Raw genomic sequence first — 24846 nt, forward strand, 5'->3', positions numbered from 1 at the left:
TGCTGTTGAGTTCTTCTCAGCCCATAGTTTGATGGCCCCCACAGGGAGATTTTGGGTGCAGAGGCCTCATGGGCATGTTCCAGAACATGCCACTGGATGCTGGCTCAGCCACTCCCCAGTCCATCCCAGGGACAAGGAACACCACCTTGCTGTGCCTCTGGTCCTGTATCTTTTTTCTTTTTTTCTTTTCAACAGAGTCTCACTCTGTTGCCTGGGCTAGAGTGCCATGGCATCAGCCCAGCTCACAGCAACCTCAAACTCCTGGGCTCAAGCGATCCTCCTGCCTTAGCCTCCCGAGTAGCTGGGACTACAGGCACATGTCACCACACTCGGCTAATTTTTTATATTTTTAATAGAGATGGGGTCTTGCTCAGCTGGGGTCCTTTATGGCAACAAAAACAGTCTAAGACACTTGTCCATGGTTAAAGGAAAGAAAAGGTCACACTCAGGGCCAAGCACTTTGGGAGGCCAAGGTGCAGCAGGAGGATTGCCTGAGGCTACAGTTTGAGACCAGCTTGGGCAACATAGTGAAACCCTATCTCTACAAAAAAATTAAAAATTAGCAAGGTATGGTGGTACGTGCCTGTAGTCCCAGCTACTCAGGAGGCTGAGGCAGGGGTTGCTTGAGCCCAGGAGTTGGAGGTTCCAGGGAGCTATGTTTGCACCACTACACTCCAATCTGGGCAACAGAGTGAGACCCTGTGTCTAAAAAAAGAATAAAAATTTAAAAAGAAAAGAAGTTTGTTAGGCTCACAGTACTGCAGGCTGTGCAAGAAGCTTAGCACCAGCATCTGCTGCTTCTGATGAGGGCCACAGGCTGCTTGCACTCATGGTGAGTGGGGGAAGGCACAGGGGAGCCAGCATGTGCAGAGATCACATGGCGAGAGAGCAGCAAGAGAGAGGGCGGGGAGATGCCAGGCTCTTTTTAACAGCCAGCTCTCATGGGAACTAATGAGAAGTCCCTCATTAACACAAGGAAGGCAGCACAAGCCATCCATGAGGGATCTGACCCCGTGACCCAAACACGCCTCATCAGGCCCCACCTCCAACATTGGGGATCAATTTCAACACAAGATTTGGAGGCATCAAACAAACCAAACTATAGCATCAGCATTCAAGGTCCCTTCTCCCCTTCTGCCCCACATATGTGCTTGCTAATCAGATAAACTGGTATGGTTCAGTGGGTATATGACTTTGCCAAGCACCCTGTAGTGGGCTGAACAGTGCCTCCCCTAAAAGATACGTCCATGTCCTAAGCTGCTGAACCTGTGAATATCACCTTACTTAGAAAAAGGTCTTTGCAGATGTAATTAAAATAAGGATGTTGAGATGAGATCATTCTGGATTTAGGGTGGGTCCTAGATCCAACAGCAAGTGTCCTTATTAGAAATACACAGAGGAAAGAAGAGATTGAGGTCGTGTAAAGATGGAGGCAGAGACTGGAGGAATGAGTGTGGCCACAAGCCAAAAAATGCCCAGCCACCAGAAGCTGGAAGTGGCACCAAAATATTCTCCCTCGCAGCCTGTGCAGGGAGCGTGGCCCTGCCAACACTTGGATTTCAGACCTCTGGCCTCCAAAACTGGGAAAGAACACCCTTCTGTTTTTATCCTCCTGGGTTGAATTTATCCCTAAGCACTTAAAAAAAATTTTAATGTTATTGCAAATGAGATTGTTTTCTTGATTTCTTTTTTAGATAGTTGGTTATTAATGTATACAAATGTACTAATTCTTGTAGGTTTATTTTGTGTCCTGCAATTTTATTGAATCTGTTTCTAAGTTCTAACAGGTCATTATGTATGTGTGTCCTTAAAATTTGTTATATATATTGTCATGCCATCTGCAAAGAGAGACAGTTTAGATTCTTCCTTTTTGATTTGGATTTTTATTTCTTTTTTTTCCTAACTGCTTGGGCTAGGGCTTCCAATACTATATTGAATAGTTAAGTGGGGAGGGTGGGCAACCCTGCTGTATTTCTGATCCTAGAGGGAAAGCTTTCAGGTTTTCACTGTTGATTATAAGGTCAGCTGGAATCTTATCCCAAATGGCCTTTATTGTGCTGAGGTCCATTCTTTCTGAGCCTAATTTGTTGAAGTTTTATTATGAAAGGATGTTGAATTTTGTCTCTGTATCTTATGAGATGATCAAATGTTTTTTCATTCTATTAATGTGTAGTGTCACATTTATTTATTTGCATGTTTTTATTAGAAATTAGGTCTCACTCTGTTGCCCAAGCAGGAGTGCAATTGCACAATCACAGCTCACTGCAGCCTCAAACACCTAGGCTCAAGTCATTCTCCTGCCTCACCCTACTGAGTAGCTGGGACTACAGGTGCATGTCACCACGGCCAGCTGATTTTTAAATTTGTTTGTGGAGAGGGGGGTCTCACTCTGTTGCCCACATTGGTCTCAAACTGCTGGCCTCAAGCAATCCCCTTGCCTCGGCCTCCCAAAGTGTTGAAATTACAGGGGTGACCCCTCATGACTGGCCCTAAACCAATAATATCTGATGTGTAAAAATGATTCTTCAAACATGAATAAGAAAAAACACTAAAGAGAACTCTTCAGGCTAAAATGTTGGGATGTTAGACAAAGACTCAAAGTCATATAAGAAAACAAAAAACTGCAGAAAGTGTAACTTTTTGGTCAATATAAAAGCCAGTATTCTTGTACTTTTGTTACGTAACACCACTTTTTGTTTCCTGTACAATTTAAAGGACAAATGCATAAAACAATAATTACAAATCTATGTTAATTAGAACAAAACATATAAAAATGTAATTTGTAACAGTAATGATATAAAAGAAGTGGAGGTGGATGCAATCAGTATTTTTGTGTGCTATTGAAGCTATGTTGGTATCAATTAAAATTGGACTATTCTAAATTGGTGATAGTAATTTCAATACCCATGGTAATCATTAATAATATCTAAAGATCTCAAGATATGCTCAGAATGAAATGAGAAGGGAATCAAAATGTTTTACAACAAAAATCAGTGAGACTCAAAGACAGTAATGAAATGGCTAAAAAACATAAGACACAGAAAATAAAGAGCAAATCGGCAAAAATAAGTCTTGCCTCATCAACTATTATGTTAAATATAATGGACTAAACACTCCAAATCAACATGCAGACATTGGCAAAACAGATTTAAAAAACACAGCAGGATCCAACTATATGCTGTTTGGAAGGGATTCACTGTACATCCAAGGAGGCAGAAATGTTGAAAGTGAATGGAAAAAGATATTCCACATAAACAGTAACAAAAACAGATGTGGTGGCTACAGCAATATCAAACAAAATAGACTTTAAGTTAAAAAAAAGCAACAAGAGACAAAGAAGGGCACTATGTATTGATAAATGGAGACATTTATCAAGATTAAATATTTGAAAATATATACACACTAAACAAGAGATCCCACAATATAAAACAGTGACTGAATAGATGAGAGAAACAGAGTTCTAGGATAATACTTGAAGAATTCAATATCCTACTTTCTATGATGAATGCAACATGTAGTCTAAAGATCAAGAAACAGAGGACATGAGCAACACTATAAACTACCTAACATACATTTACGTAACAATCTACCAAATTACAGAGTACATTTTCTTGGGTAAATATGGAATATTTTCCAGAATAGACCATATATTATGCAGAAAAACAAGTAGGGGTAGAAATCATACCCCTATCTTTTCCAAACACAAGTGAATGAAGCTGGATAATTTACAAATTGCACTAAAGGTTGTTTCCTATCTTCAGACTGGGTTGCAAGAAAGGCCTGTTAGGGCTGAAGTCTTTTTTTCCTAGTCCTTCAATTCTTCCTAACGAAGAAGGATCCCAAAGTGGCAGAAAGAATGGTTGCACATGTCACTGAAGATGTTCCTATATTGCTCACATTGAATAAGTTACTCTCCAGTGTGAGTGGTTTCATGGTTTCAAAATGAACTGGGATGAAGAATTTCCCACATTCTTTACACTTGGGTTTCTATCCAGTGTACATTCTGTGTTTTAAAAGGTTGTGTGAAGGCTTTCCCACATTTCTGACATTCACAGGGTTTCTCTCCACTGGAAGTCCTTCCATTATATTCACATCCTAGAGGAGAACTGAGGTGTGCCCACATTTTTTACAGATTTCACTGCAGCAGGAGTCTTGTCTTTGATATGAATTACGTTAATGGAAGGCTTAATCACAATGTTTACATTCATATGTTTGCTCACCGGTGTGAGTTCACGTGTTTTAAAGAAACTGGAACTGGGGCTTAAAAAATGTTTATATTCAAACAGTGTCTCTCCAGTATGTATTATTTCATGAATTCAGAATAGAAATTATTTCTGTATTTTTTCTGTGATCACCTGAAGCCTTATTGTTCTCTAAAGGCAGAACCAAGACCATCCTAGAGAAATGAGAGAGATGCTATAGAAATGAAACAAATTTTAACACCATCAATTTCTTGTGAGAAAAACTCTTTCATTTCCTGCTTTATTACACAAAATATCACTACCATTTCATGAAACACAAGGTCAAATCTGGATGAGATTTTCATAAATAGAGGCACCCTCAAAAGGTTTTTCTTCTATTCTCATCAACAAACATGAGAAGCCAGGAGGCCAGTGGTGGCGAAATTGTAAAAAGAAGCCCCTGGCCATGTTGTCTTGAAAGACTCCGGACTATTACAAGTACTTAAATCCAGGTAGTTGAATGAAAATATTCCTTTGTAGAAGTATTAGTTTCAACTTGTTTGCATTTTTCCTTTTACTCTCTGTTCCATTTCTTGGGTCTAGGAAGTTAGAGGGAAGTTAGAGCTCAGGCATGAGGAAGAAAAGATGGCATCTCAGATCTCCACAAAATCCCTGTACTCATGAAAGGGCTTATTACACACGTACATGAGATCTCAGGGAGAACAGGGCAGGCTTTCAAGAAGTTGTGAAATGGCTTCAGAGAATAAGAAAAGGAACCTGGCTAGGGATTTTTTTATAGAGGTTAGACAGTGGGATAGTGTGAAAATTCAAGCACACAGGCAGGGGCTTACGTGAATTGGATGTCTTACCAGCACCAAATGAGGGTGACCCAGGCTTTCTTCCTACCACATTCAGATGTGAAGTACAAGGTAGAAAAGGAGAAATGAGGTTTTAAAGCAGTCATCAGTCAAACGTTAATAAGATGAAATCAGAGACTTCCAGTTTCTAGTCTGACAAGTAAGGCACATAGAAGCTGTCAATTCCATCCATACAAGTCAAAAAATGAACAAACATAAAATCAATTATTCTTCTCAGAACCGTTAAAGAATTGAGGGTCACAGGGCAATATTTTGTCTCCAAAATTGGAACAACACACAGGAAAAATAGCCATTTTGTAATATTCCCAGAATATTATGTTCTTCTTAAGAGGCCTGTCCTTAATCTATTTCAACAAAGCCTAACCTAAGTCTATTTGCCAAAGCCCAAGTGACCTAAGGGGAGGGACTGAGAAGCATGTGTGAAGGTTAACAGTTTTTTGTCTTCCCAGCACTAAATACATGGCGTCTTTGCCGACACCACTTCTCCAACTCTCTTGACACCAACTAGGTGTCCCAAAATTTAATTCAGTTAAATAAGTGCGTGAAATTAGTCAGACTCTACAGGTTAAAGGCTCAGTCCAAGAAGACTACCCCCATGTCAAATGCCAGCCACAACACAAAGTGCCCAGGTTACCCACACTTCTATATGTCCAACGACACATCTGCAGGTTTCCGCAACACCCCTCACTGTTGAATAATTCAATAGAACGTCTCTCAGGACTTGGTAGAATGCTTTACATAATAGCACAAGTTTATCAGAAAGCATACAACTCAGGATCAGCCAAATGGAAGAAGTGCATACATCAAAATATGGGGAGGGGTGGAGAGCTTCAGTACACTCCCCAGGTGGGCCACTGTCATAGCAGCTTGATGTTCATCAGCCTGGAAGTTCTCAGAACCCCATTTATGGGATTTTGTAGAGCTTCATATATAGACATGATTGATTAAACCACTGGGCACTAGCGATTAACTCAATATTCAGATCCTCTTTCCTCCCCAGAAGTTGGGGGCTGGGTCTCAATGTTTTTTTTATCATACCACAAAACATCACAGTTCAGGGGCATAGGCTCACTAAAAGATTGAGATTACATCACTGGATTATAACATGTTTCCTCTCCACTCACACCTTAGTAGTGTATCATTAGGGTTTCTATTTAAAAATAGTTGGGATACAATGACAGAATATTCTATAATTTCTTTCTGCACCTTTCAGACATTATTTAAGAACTGTCTAGAAAACCCTAAAGCTGACAGGGGAGAGAAATGAAAGGAAACCAAATGAAATTTTATCCCCTGACATCTAAAGCTACTGAAAATAGTAAACATAGGATAAACCTAAAACCTCACAATAAGGGCCTATCCACCTCAGTTTCTTTTCCCCAGCACATCTTGTCTAGTTTTCAGCAAAAAATTATAAGAAATGGTAAAAGATTTAAAAAAATACAGTTACAAGGGATGGGGCAAGCACCATATCTAGATTCACGTATAGAAGAGATATTGGGATCACCAGATCAGAAACTTAAACCAAGCATAAATAATATGCTGAGGGTCCTCACAGAAATAGTGAGCAACATAAAAGAACTGGTAATTTAAGCAAAGACACAAAAATTGTAATAAAGAATCAAAAGGTAATGCAAGACATAAAATATACTACTACAGAAATGAAGAATGCCCTTTAAGGTTCATCAATGTAGTGGAAATGTCCAAAGAAAGAACCAGTGATCTTCAAGAACTGTCGATATAAGCTTCCAAACCTGAAATTTCAAAGAGAGAGAGAGAGAGATAAAAAAAAAAAAAGAACAAAAAGGACAGAACAGAACATCCAAGAACTGTTAGAAAGTTATAAAATGTGTAACATACACATAATGGCAATAACTAATGAAACAAAAAGAAACAGTAGAAATGACTGAAGCAATAATGACTGAGAATTTCCCAGAATTAATGATAGGCACCAGTGCAAATATCCAGGAATCTCAAAGAATGCCAAGGAAAATAAATGCCAAAAAATTCACACTGAGGTATATCATATTCAAACTGGGGAAAAATCAAACACAAAGAAAAAATCATGAAAGAAGTTATGGGGGTGGGGTGGTAAATCCAACACCTTAGTTATAAAAATGTGTGGGAATTAAATCAGACTCTTTTCAGAAACTGCACAAGCAAGAAGAAACTGGAGTAAAATATTTATTTATTTTTATTTCATCATAGGGGTACAAAAGTTTAGGTTACATATATTGCCCTTGTCCCTTCCTCCCCCTACTCCCGAATCAGAGATTCAAGCGTGTCCATCCCCTAGTGGTGCACATGGCACTCATTATGTATGTACACACCCATCCCCTCCCCCCCCCACATCTGCCCAACACCTGATTAATGTTATTCCTAAATGTGCTCTTAGGTGATGATCAGTGAAACCAATTTGATGGTGAGTCCATGTGGTGCTTATTTTTCCATTCTTGGGATGCTTCACTTAGTAGAATGGGTTCCAGCTCTATCCAGGAAAATACAAGAGGTGCTAGATCACCATTGTTTCTTATAGCTGAGTAGTTGGAGTAAAATATTTAAAACATTATGAGAAAAAATACCTCCCATGTAGAATTCTGTATGGAGAAAACAATTCCTTCAAAAGCAAAGGAAAAATACAGGCTTTCTGAGACAAAAAAAGAAAAGAAAAAAGGAAATTTATCACCAGTGTATCTGCCTTGAAAGAACTGTTAGAACAAATTCCTCACAAAGAAGAAAAATGAAAAAGAAAAGTTCAGCTCTAGAGGAGAAATAAAGTTAAAATAAAATTTGTTTTTATCATTCTTAATCTGACAGATGAGAGTTTGTTTAAAATACTAACAGCAACAACGTATTTGGTAATTGTAGCTTATGGATAAGTGATATGTATGGCAGCAATGTTCCAAAAGACAGGGAGGGAAGAACTGGTAATGTTTACATCAGGTACTTGCAAAACCAGTGAAATAGTGTAGTGTTATTCAAAAGAAGACTTGCATTAGTTGTAAATGTATACTGCAAGCTCAAAGGCAATCAATAAAACTGTTAAAAAAAAAAAACCAACACCAAACTATAATTGATATGCTAAGAGGAGAGAAAAATGGAATCAGGTAAAATGCTTAATAAAAGCAGAGAAGGTAGAAAAAGAATGGAAGGCGGAAAAGAAAGAACAAGTAGAAAACAGTAAAAAGGTAGATATTAACCCAACTAAATCAATAATCACATTAAACATCAGCGGTCTAAATACAACAATTAGAAGACATATATTGTCATAGTGGATAAAAATAACACCTAATACATATTCTCAAAAAGAAACTCATGTTAAATATACAGAAACAGATACATGAAAAATAAAGGCATGAAGAAAGATAAAGATATAGCATGCTAACAGTAATAAAAAGAAAGCTCACATAGCTATATTAACTTCAGACAAAGCTGACTTCCTCGCATGAAAATCTCAGTGACAGAGGGGTGTCGCATAATGATTAAACGGTCCATTCACCACAAAGACAAGGCAATCCTTAGTGTGTATGTACATAAAAACATAGTGGCAAAATAATGAGGCAAAACTAATAAAACTGCAAGGAGAAATAGATGACCAACTGGTACAGTTGGAGACTTCAACACCCCTCTATCAGTATTAGGAGATGGAGCAGGCAGAAAATCAGGAAGGACACAGTTGAAATGAACAACACCATCGCACAATGAGACTTAACTGAAAAACAAAATACTTCAACCAGCAACAGAATATACATTCTTCTCAAGTTCGCATAGAACTTTCCCCAGGACAGCCCACATTCTGGAACATAAAACACATCTTAACAAATTTGAAAGCAGAGAAGTAATACAAAATATGCTCCCAGACTACCATGGCATCGACCTAGAAATCTGTTAACAGAAAGATAGCTTGAAAACCGACAAATATTTAGAGATTAAACAACATACTTCTAAATGGATCAAGGAATTCTCAAGAGATATTAAAAATTATTTTGAATTAAATGAAAATAGAACTTGCCAAAATTTGAGGAATGCAGCAAAAGACTAGAGAAAAAATTATACTATTGAACACATTTACTACAAAAAAAGAAATATCTGTAATGAATAATTTGCATGTACCTTAGAAAACTAAAAGTAGAGGAGCCAATTAAACCCAAAGTAAGTACGAGACAATAAATAACAGAAAAAATGAATAAAATTGTGGGAAATCAATAGAGAAAATTTAAAAAAAGCAAAACCTGATCTTGTGAAAAGAACAATAAAATTGATAAATGTCAAGGTAACTGAGAAAATAAAAAGAAAACAAAAATTATTATCTTTTTTTTTTTTTTTTTAAGTCAGGATGTTACTCTGTTACCCAGGCTGGAGTGTAGTGGTGTGATCATCAATGCAACCTTGAATCCTGGGCTCAAGTGATCCTCCTGCCTCAGTCTCCTCAGTAGCTGGGACTACAGGTGCATGCCACCATGCCCAGCTAACAAAAATTATTATGACAAATGAAAAGGGGGAAATGAAAATACATAGACATCTGACAAAATGCAATATCCACTTATGATAGCAAAGTAGGAAGATAGAGAAACTTCCTTTTCTTTAGAATCAACATCTACAAGAAATCTGCAGTTAACATCATAACTGAATGGTAAGAAACTAGATGCTTTCCTGGTAACATGAGGAACAAGGCAGGGAAATACCCTCTCACCATTTCTGTTTAACATTGTATTGGAAGTCCTAGCTAATGTCATAGCACAAGAAAAGTAAATAAAAACTATATAGATTGGGAAGAAAGAAATAAAACTGCCTTTGCTGCATATGATGATGGTCTACATAGAAAATCTCAAAACATCCACAATGAGAAAGAAAACTCCTCCAACTAATAAGAGATTATAGCAAGGTTGAGGTATACAAAGTTAATGTACAAAAGTCAATTACATTTTTTAATAAAAATAAAAAATTATTATAAGGATATAAAGATAGGTGGACAGCACAAATTTAACCTTTCAAAATATTTTTGTCATGTGCATTGGTAATTGCATTACAGTATCCTTTGAAAAATGAAAGTCTTCATTGGGAATGGTGGATCATTCTGATAATCTTGGCACTTTGGGAGGCTGAGGCCAGATGATCTCTTGAGGCCAGGAGTTGTATACCAGCCTAAGCAACAGGGAGATCCTGTCTCTACACATAAAAAAATAGCAAGTCTCAGTGGTGTGTCTGTAGTCCTAGCTCAGGAGGCTGAGGTGGGAGGATTGCTTGAGCCCAGGAGTTAGAGGCTGCAGAGTGCAGTGAGCTATGATCATGCCATTGGACTCTAACCCAGCCAACACAGGCAGACCAGGTCTCTGAAAAAACAATCTCAAAATTTAACTTCCCTTGCTGTAGAACCAAAAGTGCCATATTATTCATTAAGCATTAATTAAAGAAAAACAGAATAACTACTAAGATCATCAATATTACAAGAAACATTGGATTGCTCAAGAAGGGAATGATTTAGATAGAAACACTTTAGATTTTCTCAAGTAGTAAAGCTGTTTCTCTTAGACAATTGAACCATCTGTGATTTGTTCAGGAATATTCCCCCGAAGGCCTCTGGTCTCCCAGTGAAAGCCTACTGCCCAGAAATCAAAAATCTATTTGCGGCCGGGTGTAGTGGCTCACGCCTGTAATCCTAGCCCTCTGGAAGGCCGAGGCGGGTGGATTGCTCGAGGTCAGGAGTTCGAGACCAGCCTGAGCGAGACCCCGTCTCTACTAAAAATAGAAATAAATTATCTGGACAACTAAAAATACATATAGATAAAATTAGCCAGGCATGGTGGCACATGCCTGTAGTCCCAGCTACACGGGAGGCTGAGGCAGTAGGATCACTTAAGCCCAGGAGTTTGAGGTTGCTGTGAGCTAGGCTGACGCCATGGCACTCACTCACCTGGGCAACAAAGTGAGACTCTGTCTCAAAAAAAAAAAAAGAAAAAAGAAAAAAAAAATCTGTTTGCTACTGCCTGTTTCACAAACACACATGAATGGGTCAGATGTGTCGCCTTTTCCTCCACCCCAGAGGGAGGAAGGAGATTCTGAGCAAAGTACAGAGATGATCCAACCTCATTACATATACACAGGAAAGAGAACAGGATGGGTTTTTTAAACAGGACAAGGTCACCTCCCATGGGTACAAGGATAGCAGTTAAGGTCCAGGCCCAGTGATCCTTCCATCTTGGAAAGAACAACAGGAGGAAATGTCACCTGAAGACTTTTAGGGGCTGTGAAAATCAATAATTCAAAATCTAAGCTGCTGGAACTATAAAATTATTTTGAGCCTCAAAGCATCCTCATTATGATGTCAGAGTCACCTGATAGGCTCCTATGTAATTTTTGTTTCTCTGGTTAGAGATTAGCCTTCTTGCTTACCTACACTGCTTTGTAAAATGTTATAAATGACTAAGGGGAGCCAGGGAAGACCAATCCCCTCTGCACTGCTGATCTTCATTATGAAACCCACTATATTAATGTAATATGGTGCCATAAGGCAAGAAGTGTGGTAGAAGCCCGATTTCTACAGAAGTACAGGCATAGCTGCAAGATGACCAGCCATTGTTTCATAGCTTGACTTCCTGTAGTTGCTTACTCCTTAGGAGTCACGCATCCCTGGCTGTCATGAGACTAGTAACTTCCCTATTCAGATCTACACATACCATCTCTATCATAAAACCTAAGACTGGTCTTTGAGATATTTTCCAGACTCTGCCTTCAAGTGGACCAACTGACGCCAACCAGACCAGCAGCCATACTTAGGAAGTGACTCAGCAGGTCCTGGGATCCTCTATCTAGGAACTGACTCAGCACAAGAAGACACTTTCTGTTTCCCAACCCTCTGAGTTCCTCCCCAGCCAATCAGCAACCAGTTGCCTAGCCTTTTGTCCCCCGGCTACCTTTAAAAACCCTGAATCCAGAATCCTGGGGGAGACAGAAGTGAGAAATTTCTCGTGTCTCTTTGCTCAGCACCCTACATATAATATTAAAGTATCTCTCCACTGCAACCCCTGCCGTCTCAGTGCACTGGCGTCCTTCTATGCAGTGGGCAGTAGAACCCTGTTGAGCAGGAACAATTATAGATTAATTTCCCCCATACCCTTCTGCCAGGGACTTCAAGGCTGTCATATCTTAAGACCCAATATTAAATTGGGAAGCAAATGAAACCTTCTGAAAGAAAATAAAACAAGCAGTGTGGAAAAGAAAACAAACCAACTAAATAAATTGTTGTAACTCATAACTCTTACAGCCTTTGTCCTTGCAACACAGACCCTGGGGGCCAGACGCCTCAGTGCCGCCAAGCCAGAAATCGGCCTCGCAACAGCGGGCACAGTGCCAGGAAGGAGCCGCTGGGTCTCGATCCCCCATGGCTGCCGAGTGTCCTGTGTGGTCACCCCCACGCTCCAGTTGCAAGTCAAAGAGGAGCAGGCCTGGGACGGGACGCTGGGCGACCCTGAGGAGGACAGCGACCAGCCCCGGTAGCTTCCTGGCACTGTGCGGGGTCCGGGCTGCTGGGGTCGCAGGAGATCCGGGGTTTCCAGGCCTCCGCGGCTCGCGCTCAACCTGTGGGTCCCAGCTGCAGCTGTCGCGCCAGCGCGGGCTACCGGGGCTGGTTGCTGTCGTCCTCAGGGTCGCCCAGCGTCCCGTCCCGGGCCCGCTCCTCCTTGGCCTGCAGCTGGAGCTGGGGCGGGGGGGGGGCGACACAGGACACCGGGCAGCCACGGGGGATCGGGACCGGGCCGCTGCTTCCTGGCACTTTGCAGGGTTCCCGGTAGCCCGCGCTGACGCCACAGCTGGAGCCGGGACCGCGGGTTGAGCGCGAGCCGCGGAGGCCTGGAAACCTCCGATCTCCTGCGACCCCAGCAGCGCGGACCCCGGTGCCAGGGGCCTCGACTTCGGCCAAGCCCGGCGGCGGCGGCGGCACACAGGGGCGGGGGGCGGCTGCTCAGCCCGGGTGGCAGGAGGGCGCCGCGCCCACTGGCCTCTCACGCCACGTGCGCGAGGAGCAGGCGTCGAGCGGCGGTGTCCGCCCCGCCCGGGCCGCTCCTCGCCGCCGACAGAGCGCGCGTGGAGCGGCACCCGCCTGCGCCGAGGGTGGAGAAGGGCCTCCGGGAACCCTCCTCGCGTGCTCTGCGGCTGGCGCCTCGGGCCTGGCGCAGCCGGCGGAGAGCCGGGCCGTCCCGCGCTGCGGCCGCCACCTGCTGGCGACGCCAACGGCCCCAGAGAGCTCCTGGGCCGGGCGCGCGGGTCTTTGTGCGCACGCGCAGCGACGTCGCCCGCTGAGGGGCCGCGCGGGCACCAGCGGTTGACTTTGCCTTTACTGGTCTGACCGGCACGAAGGCGCGGAGCTTGCTGCTTGCGGTTTCGGCCAGACTGGGTGGCCAGCCTCGGGCTACGCAGGCGGAGAAAACGCGAGGAGGAGCTGAGGTGTCCACGGACCCGGAAGGCTCTACCCGAAAGAGGCTTTCGGCTTGAGCGGCAGGATGGGGGCCACCTCCCCTGCCCCTGCCCCTGCCCCTTCGTGGGCGACCCAGCCTCCCCCGGCTGAGATGTGTGGCTTCGAATTCTTAACCCGAGGATATGACCTCCGGTTGAAAGAGATGGGGGAGTTTCACGGAGCTGCCTGCCGGCACGAACTCGTGAAAGTGAAGAAGATGCTTTACTGCAACAGAACGTTGCCGAATCGGACAGACAAGAAGCACAGGTAATAGCAACCGAGAGCCCGGGGCTGGGGCCGGGCTGGGGGGCGTGGGGGAGAAGCCCCCCTTCCTGGGCCGTGCGGGAGCCCGAGCCCTCCTGTCGCCCAAGGTGCTCGGCTTTCCCCCCTCCGCGGGCTCCTGAGCGCCTGGGATGAGGAAACCCTGGAGGGGTCCCGCTCCCAGGCGCCCTTTTGAAATTTTATAAGTCTTCAATACTAATATTAGTCACTGGGAATATCTGATTTACATACGTTCTACAAATCTAAGTACTGAATAAAATAAGGCATACCTGTTCATTTGAATCCTGCATTTCCCTTGGTTTAAAGTTCTTTGAAAATCAAAGTAAGAATTAACTTTGTTTCAAAAATGCGCTCTTGTTATTTCAGCCCTCTTTTTTCATAGTATGTTTACGGTGGAAAGTAAAAACTAAAATGTCTTTAAATGCTAATCATATGAAAAGAACTGCCAGAGACCTGTTCTATATACCAAAGTTCATTTAATGTAAGTCATCATGGATTGTGTAATGCCCCATTATCTTATGTATCAATAAGATAATTTTTAAAATGCTGCGAATTATAGTTATAATAAATCATGAATTACAAGTGGCATTCCAATGTCAGAGGTGTTAAAATGTGAAAAAATGAGCTTCTTAGAATCACTGAAATACGGTTGTATCTCTCATCTTTCAAACTTACCACAAGGTAGGTATTATTGTATGATTTTTACTTAATCAGAATGTCATCATTGTTAGGTAGTAGTCGTAGTAATCGTTGTAAAATCTAACAATTACTGAGCTGTTATTTGTGCTAGGAACTCTTCAAAACACTTAGCATAGATTCTCACGTAAGCATCACAGTGGTATCCTGTGAGATGTCCCTACTATTCTCATTTCCATTTTAATAGTGAGGAAATTGAGGCACAGAAAAGGTAAGTCATAGCCAGTAAGTGACAGCTTAAAGGAGGATTCAAACCCAAGTTGAAATGAATCCAAAGGCCAATGTCTTTGTATTCTGATAGGCTGCTCTTTCATTAATGCAGTGAGTACTAAGAGCTAAGACATATTCTGCCTTCACAAGAAAATTAAAGATTTGTTTTGAAAGCAGATGGAATACCATGAGATTTAATGCTTGCAGTTACATAAATATGTTTTGAGATAGTGAACTACAATTTTCTAAAAAGTCCTCTCACTCTTTCATAGGACTGCTCTCCATTTGGCCTGTGTCAGCAGAGATGCACAGGTGATAACTTTCCTGCTGGACAAAAACTGTGACCTTAACCCCCGTGACGGCGAAAACAGGACACCTCTGATAAAGGTATATAGCTGCGAACTATTTCAGCATGAGATGGGTTTTCTTTAAACCCATAGAATAAAAATGAATTTATCTCATTGAATATAACTAATAAGTGAAACCTGTGAAATGTTTATATTGAATTCCTAGAATTTACAATCTATTTCTTGGTCTAATACTGACAGGCCGTACAATGCCAGGCACAGGAATGTATCATTCTGCTCTTAGAACATGGTGCCGATGCCAATGTTGTGGATGACTACGGCAACACTGCTCTCCACTATGCTGCCTACAATGGGGATTCATCAATAGCAGCAAAACTAGTGCTTATGGTGCCACTATGGAAACGACAAACAGGGTATTTATTTTCAAACTATTGGAAATGCCTTTGTTTTAACATTGACATATGTAAGGTCAATTTTCCATATTTGGAAGTTCAAGCATTCCCTGAATGAAAATATTTTGAAATACCTTAATTGTCTAAGGTTTTACTTGAAATATTGATACTTTTAAAGAAGCATTAGAGGGTACAGCTTCTTTTATGCATTTAGGGTAAATATTTGTGATAACACTAAAAGTAAAATTATTTTTCAAATTCTTTTCCCACCAAGTTTTTGTTTGTTTGTTTTCTCATTAGTGTAAAACAACATGGCAATGCAAATTTACCCTGGAAATGGGCTCTATCTTGAACAAAAGAAATGCATTTCACAGAAATGGAAATCTTGCTGTTGAGAAGTTCCTAAAAAACTAATTGCTATGAACATGGTTTACCTCTCAGTGGCAAGGCTAAAAAGGGAACAATGGAAAGGGAAAAGGAGAGCTACCAGAAATATGCAGACCAATTTGACAATTATGTAAGTCAGGGAAAACACCAAGAAGAGGTTTTTTGCATGTCCCCTCCAAAGTTTTTATGTTTAGACCAGGAGCTCTTCAGCTGTGGGGATGATAATTCTCAGGTAGAGAGTGTTAGTGAGTGGTCAGCCTGCCCAGGCATCAATTGTAGGAGGACTCTGAGGAAAGCAGATTGGTGGTGAGTAGATGGGAATGAAGTGGGAAAGAAGAGGGAAGAACAAATTTTTATTTTTATTTCAGCATATTATGGAGGTACAAAAGTTCAGGTTACGTATATTGCCCTTGCCCCTCCCCACCCCCAATCAGAGCCTCAAGTGCATCCATCCCCTAGACAGTGCCCATCGCACTCATTCGGTACGTATACACCCATCCCCTCCCCCATCCACATCTGCCCGACACCCGATTAATGTTATTCCTAAATGTGCTCTTAGGTGATAATCAATGAAACCAATCTGATGGTGAGTCCATGTGGTGCTTATTTTTCCATTTTTGGGATACTTCACTTAGTAGAATGGGTTCCAGCTCTATCCAGGAAAATACAAGAGGTGCTATATCACCATTGTTTCTTATAGCTGAGTAGTACTCCATGGTATACATATACCACATTTTATTTATCCACTCATGTATTGATGGGCACTTGGGTTGTTTCCACATCTTTGCCATTGTGAATTGTGCTGCTATAAACATTCGGGTGCAGATGTCTTTATTATAGAATGTGTTTTGCTCTTTTGGGTAGATGCCCAATAATGGGATTGCTGGATCAAATGGTAGGTCTACTTGTATCTGTTTAAGGTATCTCCATATTGCTTTCCACAGAGGTTGCACTAGTTTGCAGTCCCACCAGCAATGTATGAGTGTTCCTGTCTCTCCGCATCCATGCCAACATTTATTGTTTTGGGACTTTTTGATAAAGGCCATTCTCACTGGAGTTAAGTGATAGCTCCTTGTGGTTTTGTTTGCATTTCCCTGATGATTAGAGATGTTGAGCATTTTTTCATATGTTTCTTGGCCATTCTTGTGTCTTTTTTTGAAAAATTTCTATTCATGTCCTTTGCCCACTTTTTGATAGGTTATCTTTATTTACAATATATAGCCTATATTTTATATTATTCCCTTAGTAATAGGGTTGAGTCTTAGAATTCAGAAGGTGGCTTTTTAAAAACTCTTTTATTCTTAATATATACCATAAATAATCGTCTTCCTATTAGACTGCCTATAAGCCTTTTTCGGTTAATCATGGTTATGGTTGGATTGGTTATGCAGATTGCAGATGACGTTATATGTTTCTTCTCAGCATCATCCCTTAAAAATGCAAGTAATTTAGTGCCTTTACTTATGCTAGAAATAATTCATATAGGCAGTAGTAGAACTTTTATTAAGAAACCATTATATTTCTATTTCTGATTCATATTTTGCCTAAAATAAAAATAGTTTTAAGTAACAACTAAAAGGGAAACCAGAATAAAAATGGATTTAAAAGGTAGATATGCATTATGGTCCCAGGATTACCATTATCATTGAGAATAAAATTTCATACTGAGGTTTTTAATAGCTGAGATAAAAATCTGTGATCTTGTAACAGGAGAAATTCCATGGACCATTTAATAATAAGCAGTCAAAGTTCATTTGAAGCCTCTCTTTTAATTCAAAGCCCATTTCCTTAATGACCCACTTGAGCAGGAGTGGCAGACATTGGCATCTGGGATCTTGTCACCATTGATAGAAGAGAGTCAAGTGAGTTGGCATCACCTGGAGAAATCCTCCACCTTTGTTGAAAGCTTTCAAACCTGGATCTCTGAATCTCTAATTTCTCAAATGTTAATATTTGCCACAAAAAATGTATTGTCAAAGAGGGATTAGGCAAATTCAGAAGATTGTTTTCATACTGGACATATAGTGCACAATTTTGTCATATTTCTCACCAATAGATGATCGTGCAAACTTTCTGTTGGGGTACATTACTTCTTGTAGGGCAAATATTCTTTGGAATATAGTTTAGGAAACACTGCTCTAGAGGTAATATTTAGATCATTAACTCAATAAAAATACTGCAAACGTTCACTACTATATCTTAGGGTCTGGGAGTGCAGAGATAATAGATCCTGCCCCTGCCCACAAGAAGCTCTTTTTAGGTGAGAATCAATAAAATCATTATGATATACCATGATAAATGCTGTGACAGAAGCAAAGATTTCTTGGGAGCAGTAAGCGTCTGAAGTGAGCTTTGGAGATGACCAGAGCTAACGCGGTGAGGCAGAGGAGGCGTGTTTCCAAGGGAAGGAGCAGCACATGGGAAAGCACAGGGTTGAGAAGGAAGGGGCTACTTTTTATTCACTTTCTGTATTATATGTACCTTCTTAGGATCTTATATAAGGTGTTCACTTCACTTGAGAAATACTTAATTTTTTCCATTACTAATTGTTTTTGCTGTATTACAGTTAAAAGACATACCACTTCTGATTGCTCTGAAACAAAAAAACGTGAACGTGGCAGAATTTTTAATAAAAGAAAAGGCAGATGTAAATACGGTTGATGCCCTGGACAGGTACAGTAAGTAGTTCTTTTTTTTAAAAAAGTGAGTGTTTTTCTAGAATGGTAACAGTCACTCAAGTCAGAAATATTAAGCGAATAAGAAGATTACTTTATAATTATTGGGGTATAGTGAAAAATGTCAACAGAAATGTTCAGTTAGAAAATCAGTGATTTGGACTGGACAATGTAAAGAACAGTATACAGAAGGATTTATCTTCTTTTACAATATTGACTGATGTTTGTAATTTGATGTCTTTTATCATATTATCTTTTTTCAGTGATATGATCTTGTATTAGCTAAAGGGGTTTCATATTAGTTTTATTAGTTTTATGAAGTATGAACTTTAACTTTTAGATTGCTTTATGACTCAATATGAACTTCTTCACCCCGTCAGAGTATTTGTCTAACCCCTGCTTCTTACATACTTTTCCTTTAAAAATGTTGTATTTCACATAGATAGGAGCTGAAATTTATTTTGTCTTTTGGATTACTCAATCAGTCTTTGCTTTAAGTTGCTTTCTTGGAAGCATATTGATGTTAGGTTATGCTTAAGTGACTATGAATTGCTATTACCAAATAGTGTGGATTCATCAGCTTTTTCCATTTGCATTTCTAGTGTATTTTGGTGTTTTTATTTTTAATTGGTATGGGCAGAGGGAAGAAAGACAGCTTTCATTGGATAAACTTTTCCTTGAATGAAGATTAGCCATAGGTCAGTGATAAAGAGAAAAGAGATAGATTTAGACTCCCAGAAACCTGGATACAATTCCTGACTTCCCACTTGCTAGGTGTGGACCTTGGGGACACTATTGATCACCAAATATGTTTTCTGATATGAAAAGGCAGATCAAAAGATATCCACCAAGGGTTGCTGTGTGTGAGATTATATGTGTGTGTGTGTGTGTGTGTGTGTGTGTGTGTGTGTGTGTGTCTGTGTGTGTGTACAGCATTTACTTCAGTGCCTAGCACATGCTTCTCGTCATCGATACCTGAAACTACTCTGAGTACAGTTCTTACCGTTATTACTAATATTGTTGATGTAAGGCTGTAGGTAGCTTTTACTTCTGTGACCCCTATCTGACTTTGAATTAAAATATATTCTATTTAGGCTAGGGAAGAATGGATAATTCTCCATTTAAATCTGGACCTATTTTAGGTAAGTGACCTCAGCATAGTTTCTTACCCATCAAAGAACTATAAATTAGCAACTTTTACTATGACATACTCCAGTGAGACGGGAGGCTTTTTTTTGTCCCTTTCTTTTAGCCTCAGTGGTAATTTACAAAAGTGAACACTTGAGCACCCAGGATTCTTGTGTCTACAAGTACATGCAAATGGTTAATTCTACACAGACAGGCAAGATAGTGAATTGGTAAAGTATATCATATTAGTTGTTTAAGTAACTTTATTAAAGTTCCTAAGGGTGAAATTATCTCTCTGTTATTTTAGAACACCCCTCATGCTTGTCATACAATATGAATCATCAAGTACAGTCAGTCTTCTTCTCCAGCAAAGTGTTGATGTCTTTGCTAAAAATTGCCGGGGACATGCTGTTGCTATTCAGTCTTATACGTAAGTGTACTCATTAAAAGACTAGTTGATACTAAATTGGGGTATAAGATAATTATAACTATTGCATCTTATACATCAGGGGAGATTTCATAGTTTGGTTCAAGTAGTGCTGGAATGGCCGCGAGGTAGTCCACTTCATGTGCCAGAAATCAAGCAAAAGGCTAGCCTAGTCAGAAGTAGCAAAGGGTGCAGGATTCTTTTCCTCAGGACATTTAAGACCTTTATCCTTAGGGATCTCAACATTGTCCATTTTATTCCAAGTATAACGCCTATGCATGGGATAAAAATAAGGTCACATCCTTGATACTTCTAATTAGTTATTTGGGTCTTGAAATGTCCAGTTTAGCAGGAACTTTTGTACCATATCCTGGTGTTGAGCCTAAGAATACTGAGTTATAGAAATGCCCCCTGTATTTCTGGAGACAAGATTTGATTTCAGAAGTCAAATAAGGCTTTGCCTTAAAGAAAAAAGAAATGTGTTGGTCTCAGGAGGGCGTCTCCTTGGTCAGTAATAGCTGCACTTCAAAGAGACAGCTGTAAACTGGGCCTATGGTTCTCACCTGTTTTGAAAGACAGGGCAGGCCTCTTCCTAGAGCCATGGGTTGCCGGAGCTGGCAAGGACCCCCGGAGATGAGAGCTGATCAGAGAGATATGCTAATGCCCAAGCCTGGCCCAGAAGGAGCCATTCAGTTAAAGTAATTAACACAAAGCACAGCTCATGTTGACTTCTGAAATCATCTCTGTCTCCAAGAACACAATCACCAGAGCTAAGATGTCTCTGTTTTTTGCTAAAGTAATAGCCTTATCAGAAAACTTAGAAGTTTGCCCCAAGAAGATTTTACAACTCATTGTTCCCCTAGTTAGAGTTAGTTAAAGGATCTGTAGTAGCCTTTTAGAAGACTTTGACCCTAAAGCAAACTGCCTGTTAGTATGTGAGCTTGTGTCTACCCTATATAATACCTGTGTGGATATTCAGTTTTGGAGATATTTCTAGCGGGAGGAAATATCCCCATCCGGATACCCTCCTTTTATCTATTTTCATAAACCTTTACTTTATAAACTATATCTTTGGCTCTGTGTATTATTATTATTATTCTGTTTCCTACTATTTTTTCGTCCTTTGCGATGACCCCTGCCTGAGAGACCTGATCGGGAGAAAAAACCTCTTTGCTGGGAGCGTAGCTGACTCCCTGCAAACTGGCGTGGTCAACTTAGAGACCCGATCCAAAGAAAGAGAAAAAACCTCTTTGTGGGGAGCGTAGCTAACTCCCCGCACCCTGGGGGCTATCTCCTAGACCAGCGGTCCCCAACCTTTTTGGCACCAGGGAGCAGTTTCATGGAAGACAATTTTTGCATGGATCGGGTGGGATGATTTTGGGATAATTCAAGTGCATTACATTTATTGTGTACTTTATTTCAGAATTATTATTGCATTGTAATATATAATGAAATATTTTTACAACTGACCATAATGCAGAATCAGTGGGAGCCCTGAGCTTGTGTTCCTGCAACTAGATGGTCCCATCTGGGGCTGATGGGCGACAGTGACTGATCTGACAGGAGATGGAGCTCAGGAGGTGATGTGAGTGATGGGGAGTGGCCGTAGATAGAGATGAAGGCCCTCACCCCCTGCTGTGCAGCCCAGTTCCTAACAGGCCATGGACCAGTAGCAGTCGGCAGCCTGGGGGTTGGGGACCTCAGTCCTAGACCCTTCTCCTTGAATTTTAAAGAACTTAAGGGGTTCCAAAGTGCAAGGAAGATGATCCTCTTTTATAAGTCAGAAGGAGGAAAAAAACAACATTGTAATCAGTCAGTTGTTTCCCTTGATTCGGTTGCTGCCTTGTTGCTATGGAAACTGATCCTGCCATCCCGTAACGATGACCTTTGGTACTAGGACACCCTTGCTGGTTCAGATCCCTCAGTCTTCATGGTTATCCATACTTAGACTTCCAAGTAACATTTTCTTTAGTTCACATACATATGCTCATGTGCTCAGCCATTGTTCCCAAAGCAGCAGGACTCTGCTCTGCAGCTGGGCCTTCTAGCTTTAGCCACACACAGTGAGCAAAGTGACCCTTCCCCCCGCGCTTCAAACCCTACGTAGAACCCACATTTCAGCTTAGACTTAGTCTAAACCTTCATGGTAAGTTACCCTTTGAAGCCCTTTTCTCAAGCAAATGTTAATTGAGATTGTTCTAAACTGTCAGAGAGGTTCAAACAATGTTGCAGGAATAGATCAGAGTTCCCTTTCTTCTTTGTTACCAGCTCTGTACCCTGAGGTCTGTTTGTGTCCTGGGTAGCACCTTTTCTGAGGTAGCGAATGGTCCCATATCATCCTTCCTGAGTAGTGGGCACCAACTTGCCCTTGGCCTGAAGTAATCTCTTCCGCATAATAATTAAAATCTCCCAGGCTGCTTGGTTCTCTACCTCAAGGTTTTAAAACATTTTCTGTAGAACAGGACTGAAACAATATTTTAGTTAATTCTGTGATGGCTTGCTTAACTTATAGCTAACAGGCAAAGTCCGCTTTTGTATACAAGGCTTGCTTGCTTAACTTATAGCTAACAGCCAAAGTCCACTTTTGTATACAAGGCTTGCTTGCTTAACGCTTGGTTGCGATAGACAGCTAAAAAAAAAAAAAAAAATGCTCCAATGTAGTTAGAGAAAAACAACCATGAATAGCTTACTGATAAGGGGGCCAAGGCCTGATCAATACGTGAATAAGCTTATGAGGGGCGTATGTCCCCTTGTCAGAGGTAACTGGCTGTAACAAATTCCAGCAAAGAATATAAAAGACATGTACTCCCGCTGCGCGGGGTCCCTGCCCATGGAAAGAGACCACTGCGTTGGTGCTCGGGGCTTGGACCCTAGTTCGAACTAGTCAATAAACTCCTTTGCCTTTTACAGCCTCAGTGACTCTGTCATTCTGTTCCCGGGGCTGAGGGAATCCGGCTCTAACATTTCAAATTCTGCTTCACAAAGAAGCCATTCAGCTGAAACCTCTGAGTCTAAACTAGGGTAGTTGGATGTAACAGGGCTAAGCCTCACCCATGACTCATGGATACCCACATACAGAGGTGGGGCTTTGTGCTTTCTCTGGCAGCACATATCCTAAAGTTGAAACAATACAGAGCAGTTAGCCTGGCTCCTGTGACAATATGATGTGCTCATTCTTGAGACGCTCCATATTTTGCACAGTCCCTGGAAGGTCATTTGACTGTTTGCTGACTAGCACCACCAAAACTGTGTGAGTCCAGCACAATGGGCGGCACTCGATATCGAAACTGTGATGTTCCTTACAAAGATATCTGTGTAAAGTAATCTATGAAATGAGAATGGAGCTTAGCAACACATGGCATGTTGTGTGCACATATGTTGTTGGTACATAGCTCAGAAATGAGAAAATGTAAACTTCTTTTGTGGAACTTAAAAAGGTAGGATTTTATCTTCCGTGTCAGTTGGAGATAAACATGAAGATTAAGCATCATTCTAACAAAGGTCTTCTGGTTCAGAGTCTGAGCAGCTAGGGAGGGAACAGTAGTAGTCCAAGCCAGGTTTTGACATCTCCTGAATTATGAGCTACAAAGAATAGAACAACTAACAACAAAAATTAGATCTTAATAATATGTTCTGAAAAATGCAACATTTGAATATTAAACCTTGAAAAAACACAGACTGGGTTTCATTTGGGCTTCTATAATAGCTTTAGCAATGAAGTTCAGGAACAAAGTATTCCATTGCATCACTATTTCTCTGAGCATTTAAAAAATGTTGTCTCAGTACATTTTTATAACAACCTAGTTAACCTAGTTAAGGCAGTAAAATCCTTACTTTTAGAAGAAAATATTGAGCCTCAAAGAAGCAACATGGCCATGAAGAAATAGCTGTTTGTGGAGCTAGAATTTATTCCGATTTCAGGATATTTTCCATTATGTCTAGCTGGCTCCAGTTAATGTAGTGAGTTAATTCATGAGTACTTCACCTTACTTTTTTCTTCATTAATTAGAAGCTGTATAAGAAGTTTGTAGATAGACCTTACAAATTTGAAGTGTATATGATAACATTCTTACATTAGCTGTGATATTTTCTGAAGTGCTCTAAGAATTTACTATATTTAGTAAAAATTTTTCATATCTGTATTAAAATAGTAATTTTATTTATTGTTTATTCATAGATTATGCCAGCAAATTTTAGAATATAAGAAAAAATGAAACATAATAATCCTCCTCAAAATCACAGTCCAGGTAAGACTTCAAATAGTGAGTTACTGTTGGTGGTTCTACCATAATAAGAGTAGGAGGTTGTAACTACAAAAGATCAGTTAAAAAATTAATATTTAAATTTCTTAATTTCTTTCTTAGAAGCCTCAAATTCAGAATTACTTAAGAAGTTGGTTGTAGGTAATTTATAATCCAAAACAATATTCTGAAAAAAAATTCACTTAATTACTTGTTTATGGTCTCTGAAATCTTATATGATATTTTTGTATGAATAAGAAAAGAGATGTTTAAGTTAGTATGTTGTAAATTTCCTCTATAGTTACACTATAATGAATTGGACTTGCTATAAAAATGAATCTTCTATTTAGTATTATAATAAGTGTTTTGCCTTTAGTCTATTTGCCAATAGTCATTATTGTTGACCCTTGAACAACATAGGGGTTAGAGGCACCAATCCCCCTTGCAGTTAAAAATCTGCATATAACTATTTTTTTTGGAGACAGTGTCTTTCTCTGTTGCCTGGGCTAGAGTGTGCTGCCTCCTCATAGCTCACTGCAGTCTCAAACTCCTAGGCTCAGGTGATCCCCCGCCTCAGCCTCCTGAGTAG

At 40.5% G+C, this 24846-nt stretch overlaps 1 protein-coding gene and 1 non-coding gene across 2 annotated transcripts; both read left to right on the plus strand.

Annotated features, from left to right (window-relative positions):
- Window positions 1–13031: 13031 nt before the first annotated feature.
- LOC123638646 (putative ankyrin repeat domain-containing protein 20A5) lies at window positions 13032–16245 on the plus strand. Its single transcript, XM_045552463.1, has 4 exons — window positions 13032–13778; window positions 14972–15086; window positions 15248–15420; window positions 16221–16245. Exons 1-4 carry the CDS (start codon window positions 13558–13560, stop codon window positions 16243–16245), a joined length of 534 nt encoding a protein of 177 aa, XP_045408419.1. The 5' UTR covers window positions 13032–13557.
- Window positions 16246–23106: 6861 nt separating this feature from the next.
- On the plus strand, window positions 23107–23212 carry LOC123631227. The gene has a single exon (XR_006733085.1). It is a non-coding gene; the product is annotated as a U6 spliceosomal RNA (small nuclear RNA).
- Window positions 23213–24846: the final 1634 nt, after the last annotated feature.

This window comes from Lemur catta, chromosome 1 (genome assembly GCF_020740605.2).
Source record: "Lemur catta isolate mLemCat1 chromosome 1, mLemCat1.pri, whole genome shotgun sequence".
NCBI lineage: Eukaryota > Metazoa > Chordata > Mammalia > Primates > Lemuridae > Lemur > Lemur catta.

Coding starts and splice junctions, on each gene's coding strand:
- LOC123638646 (XM_045552463.1), top strand. CDS start 13,558: ATGGGGGCCACCTCCCCTGCCCCTGCCCCTGCCCCTTCGTGGGCGACC. Junction 13,779..14,971: donor CGGACAGACAAGAAGCACAG/GTAATAGCAACC, acceptor ACTCTTTCATAG/GACTGCTCTCCATTTGGCCT. Junction 15,421..16,220: donor CTATGGAAACGACAAACAGG/GTATTTATTTTC, acceptor ACCCCCAATCAG/AGCCTCAAGTGCATCCATCC.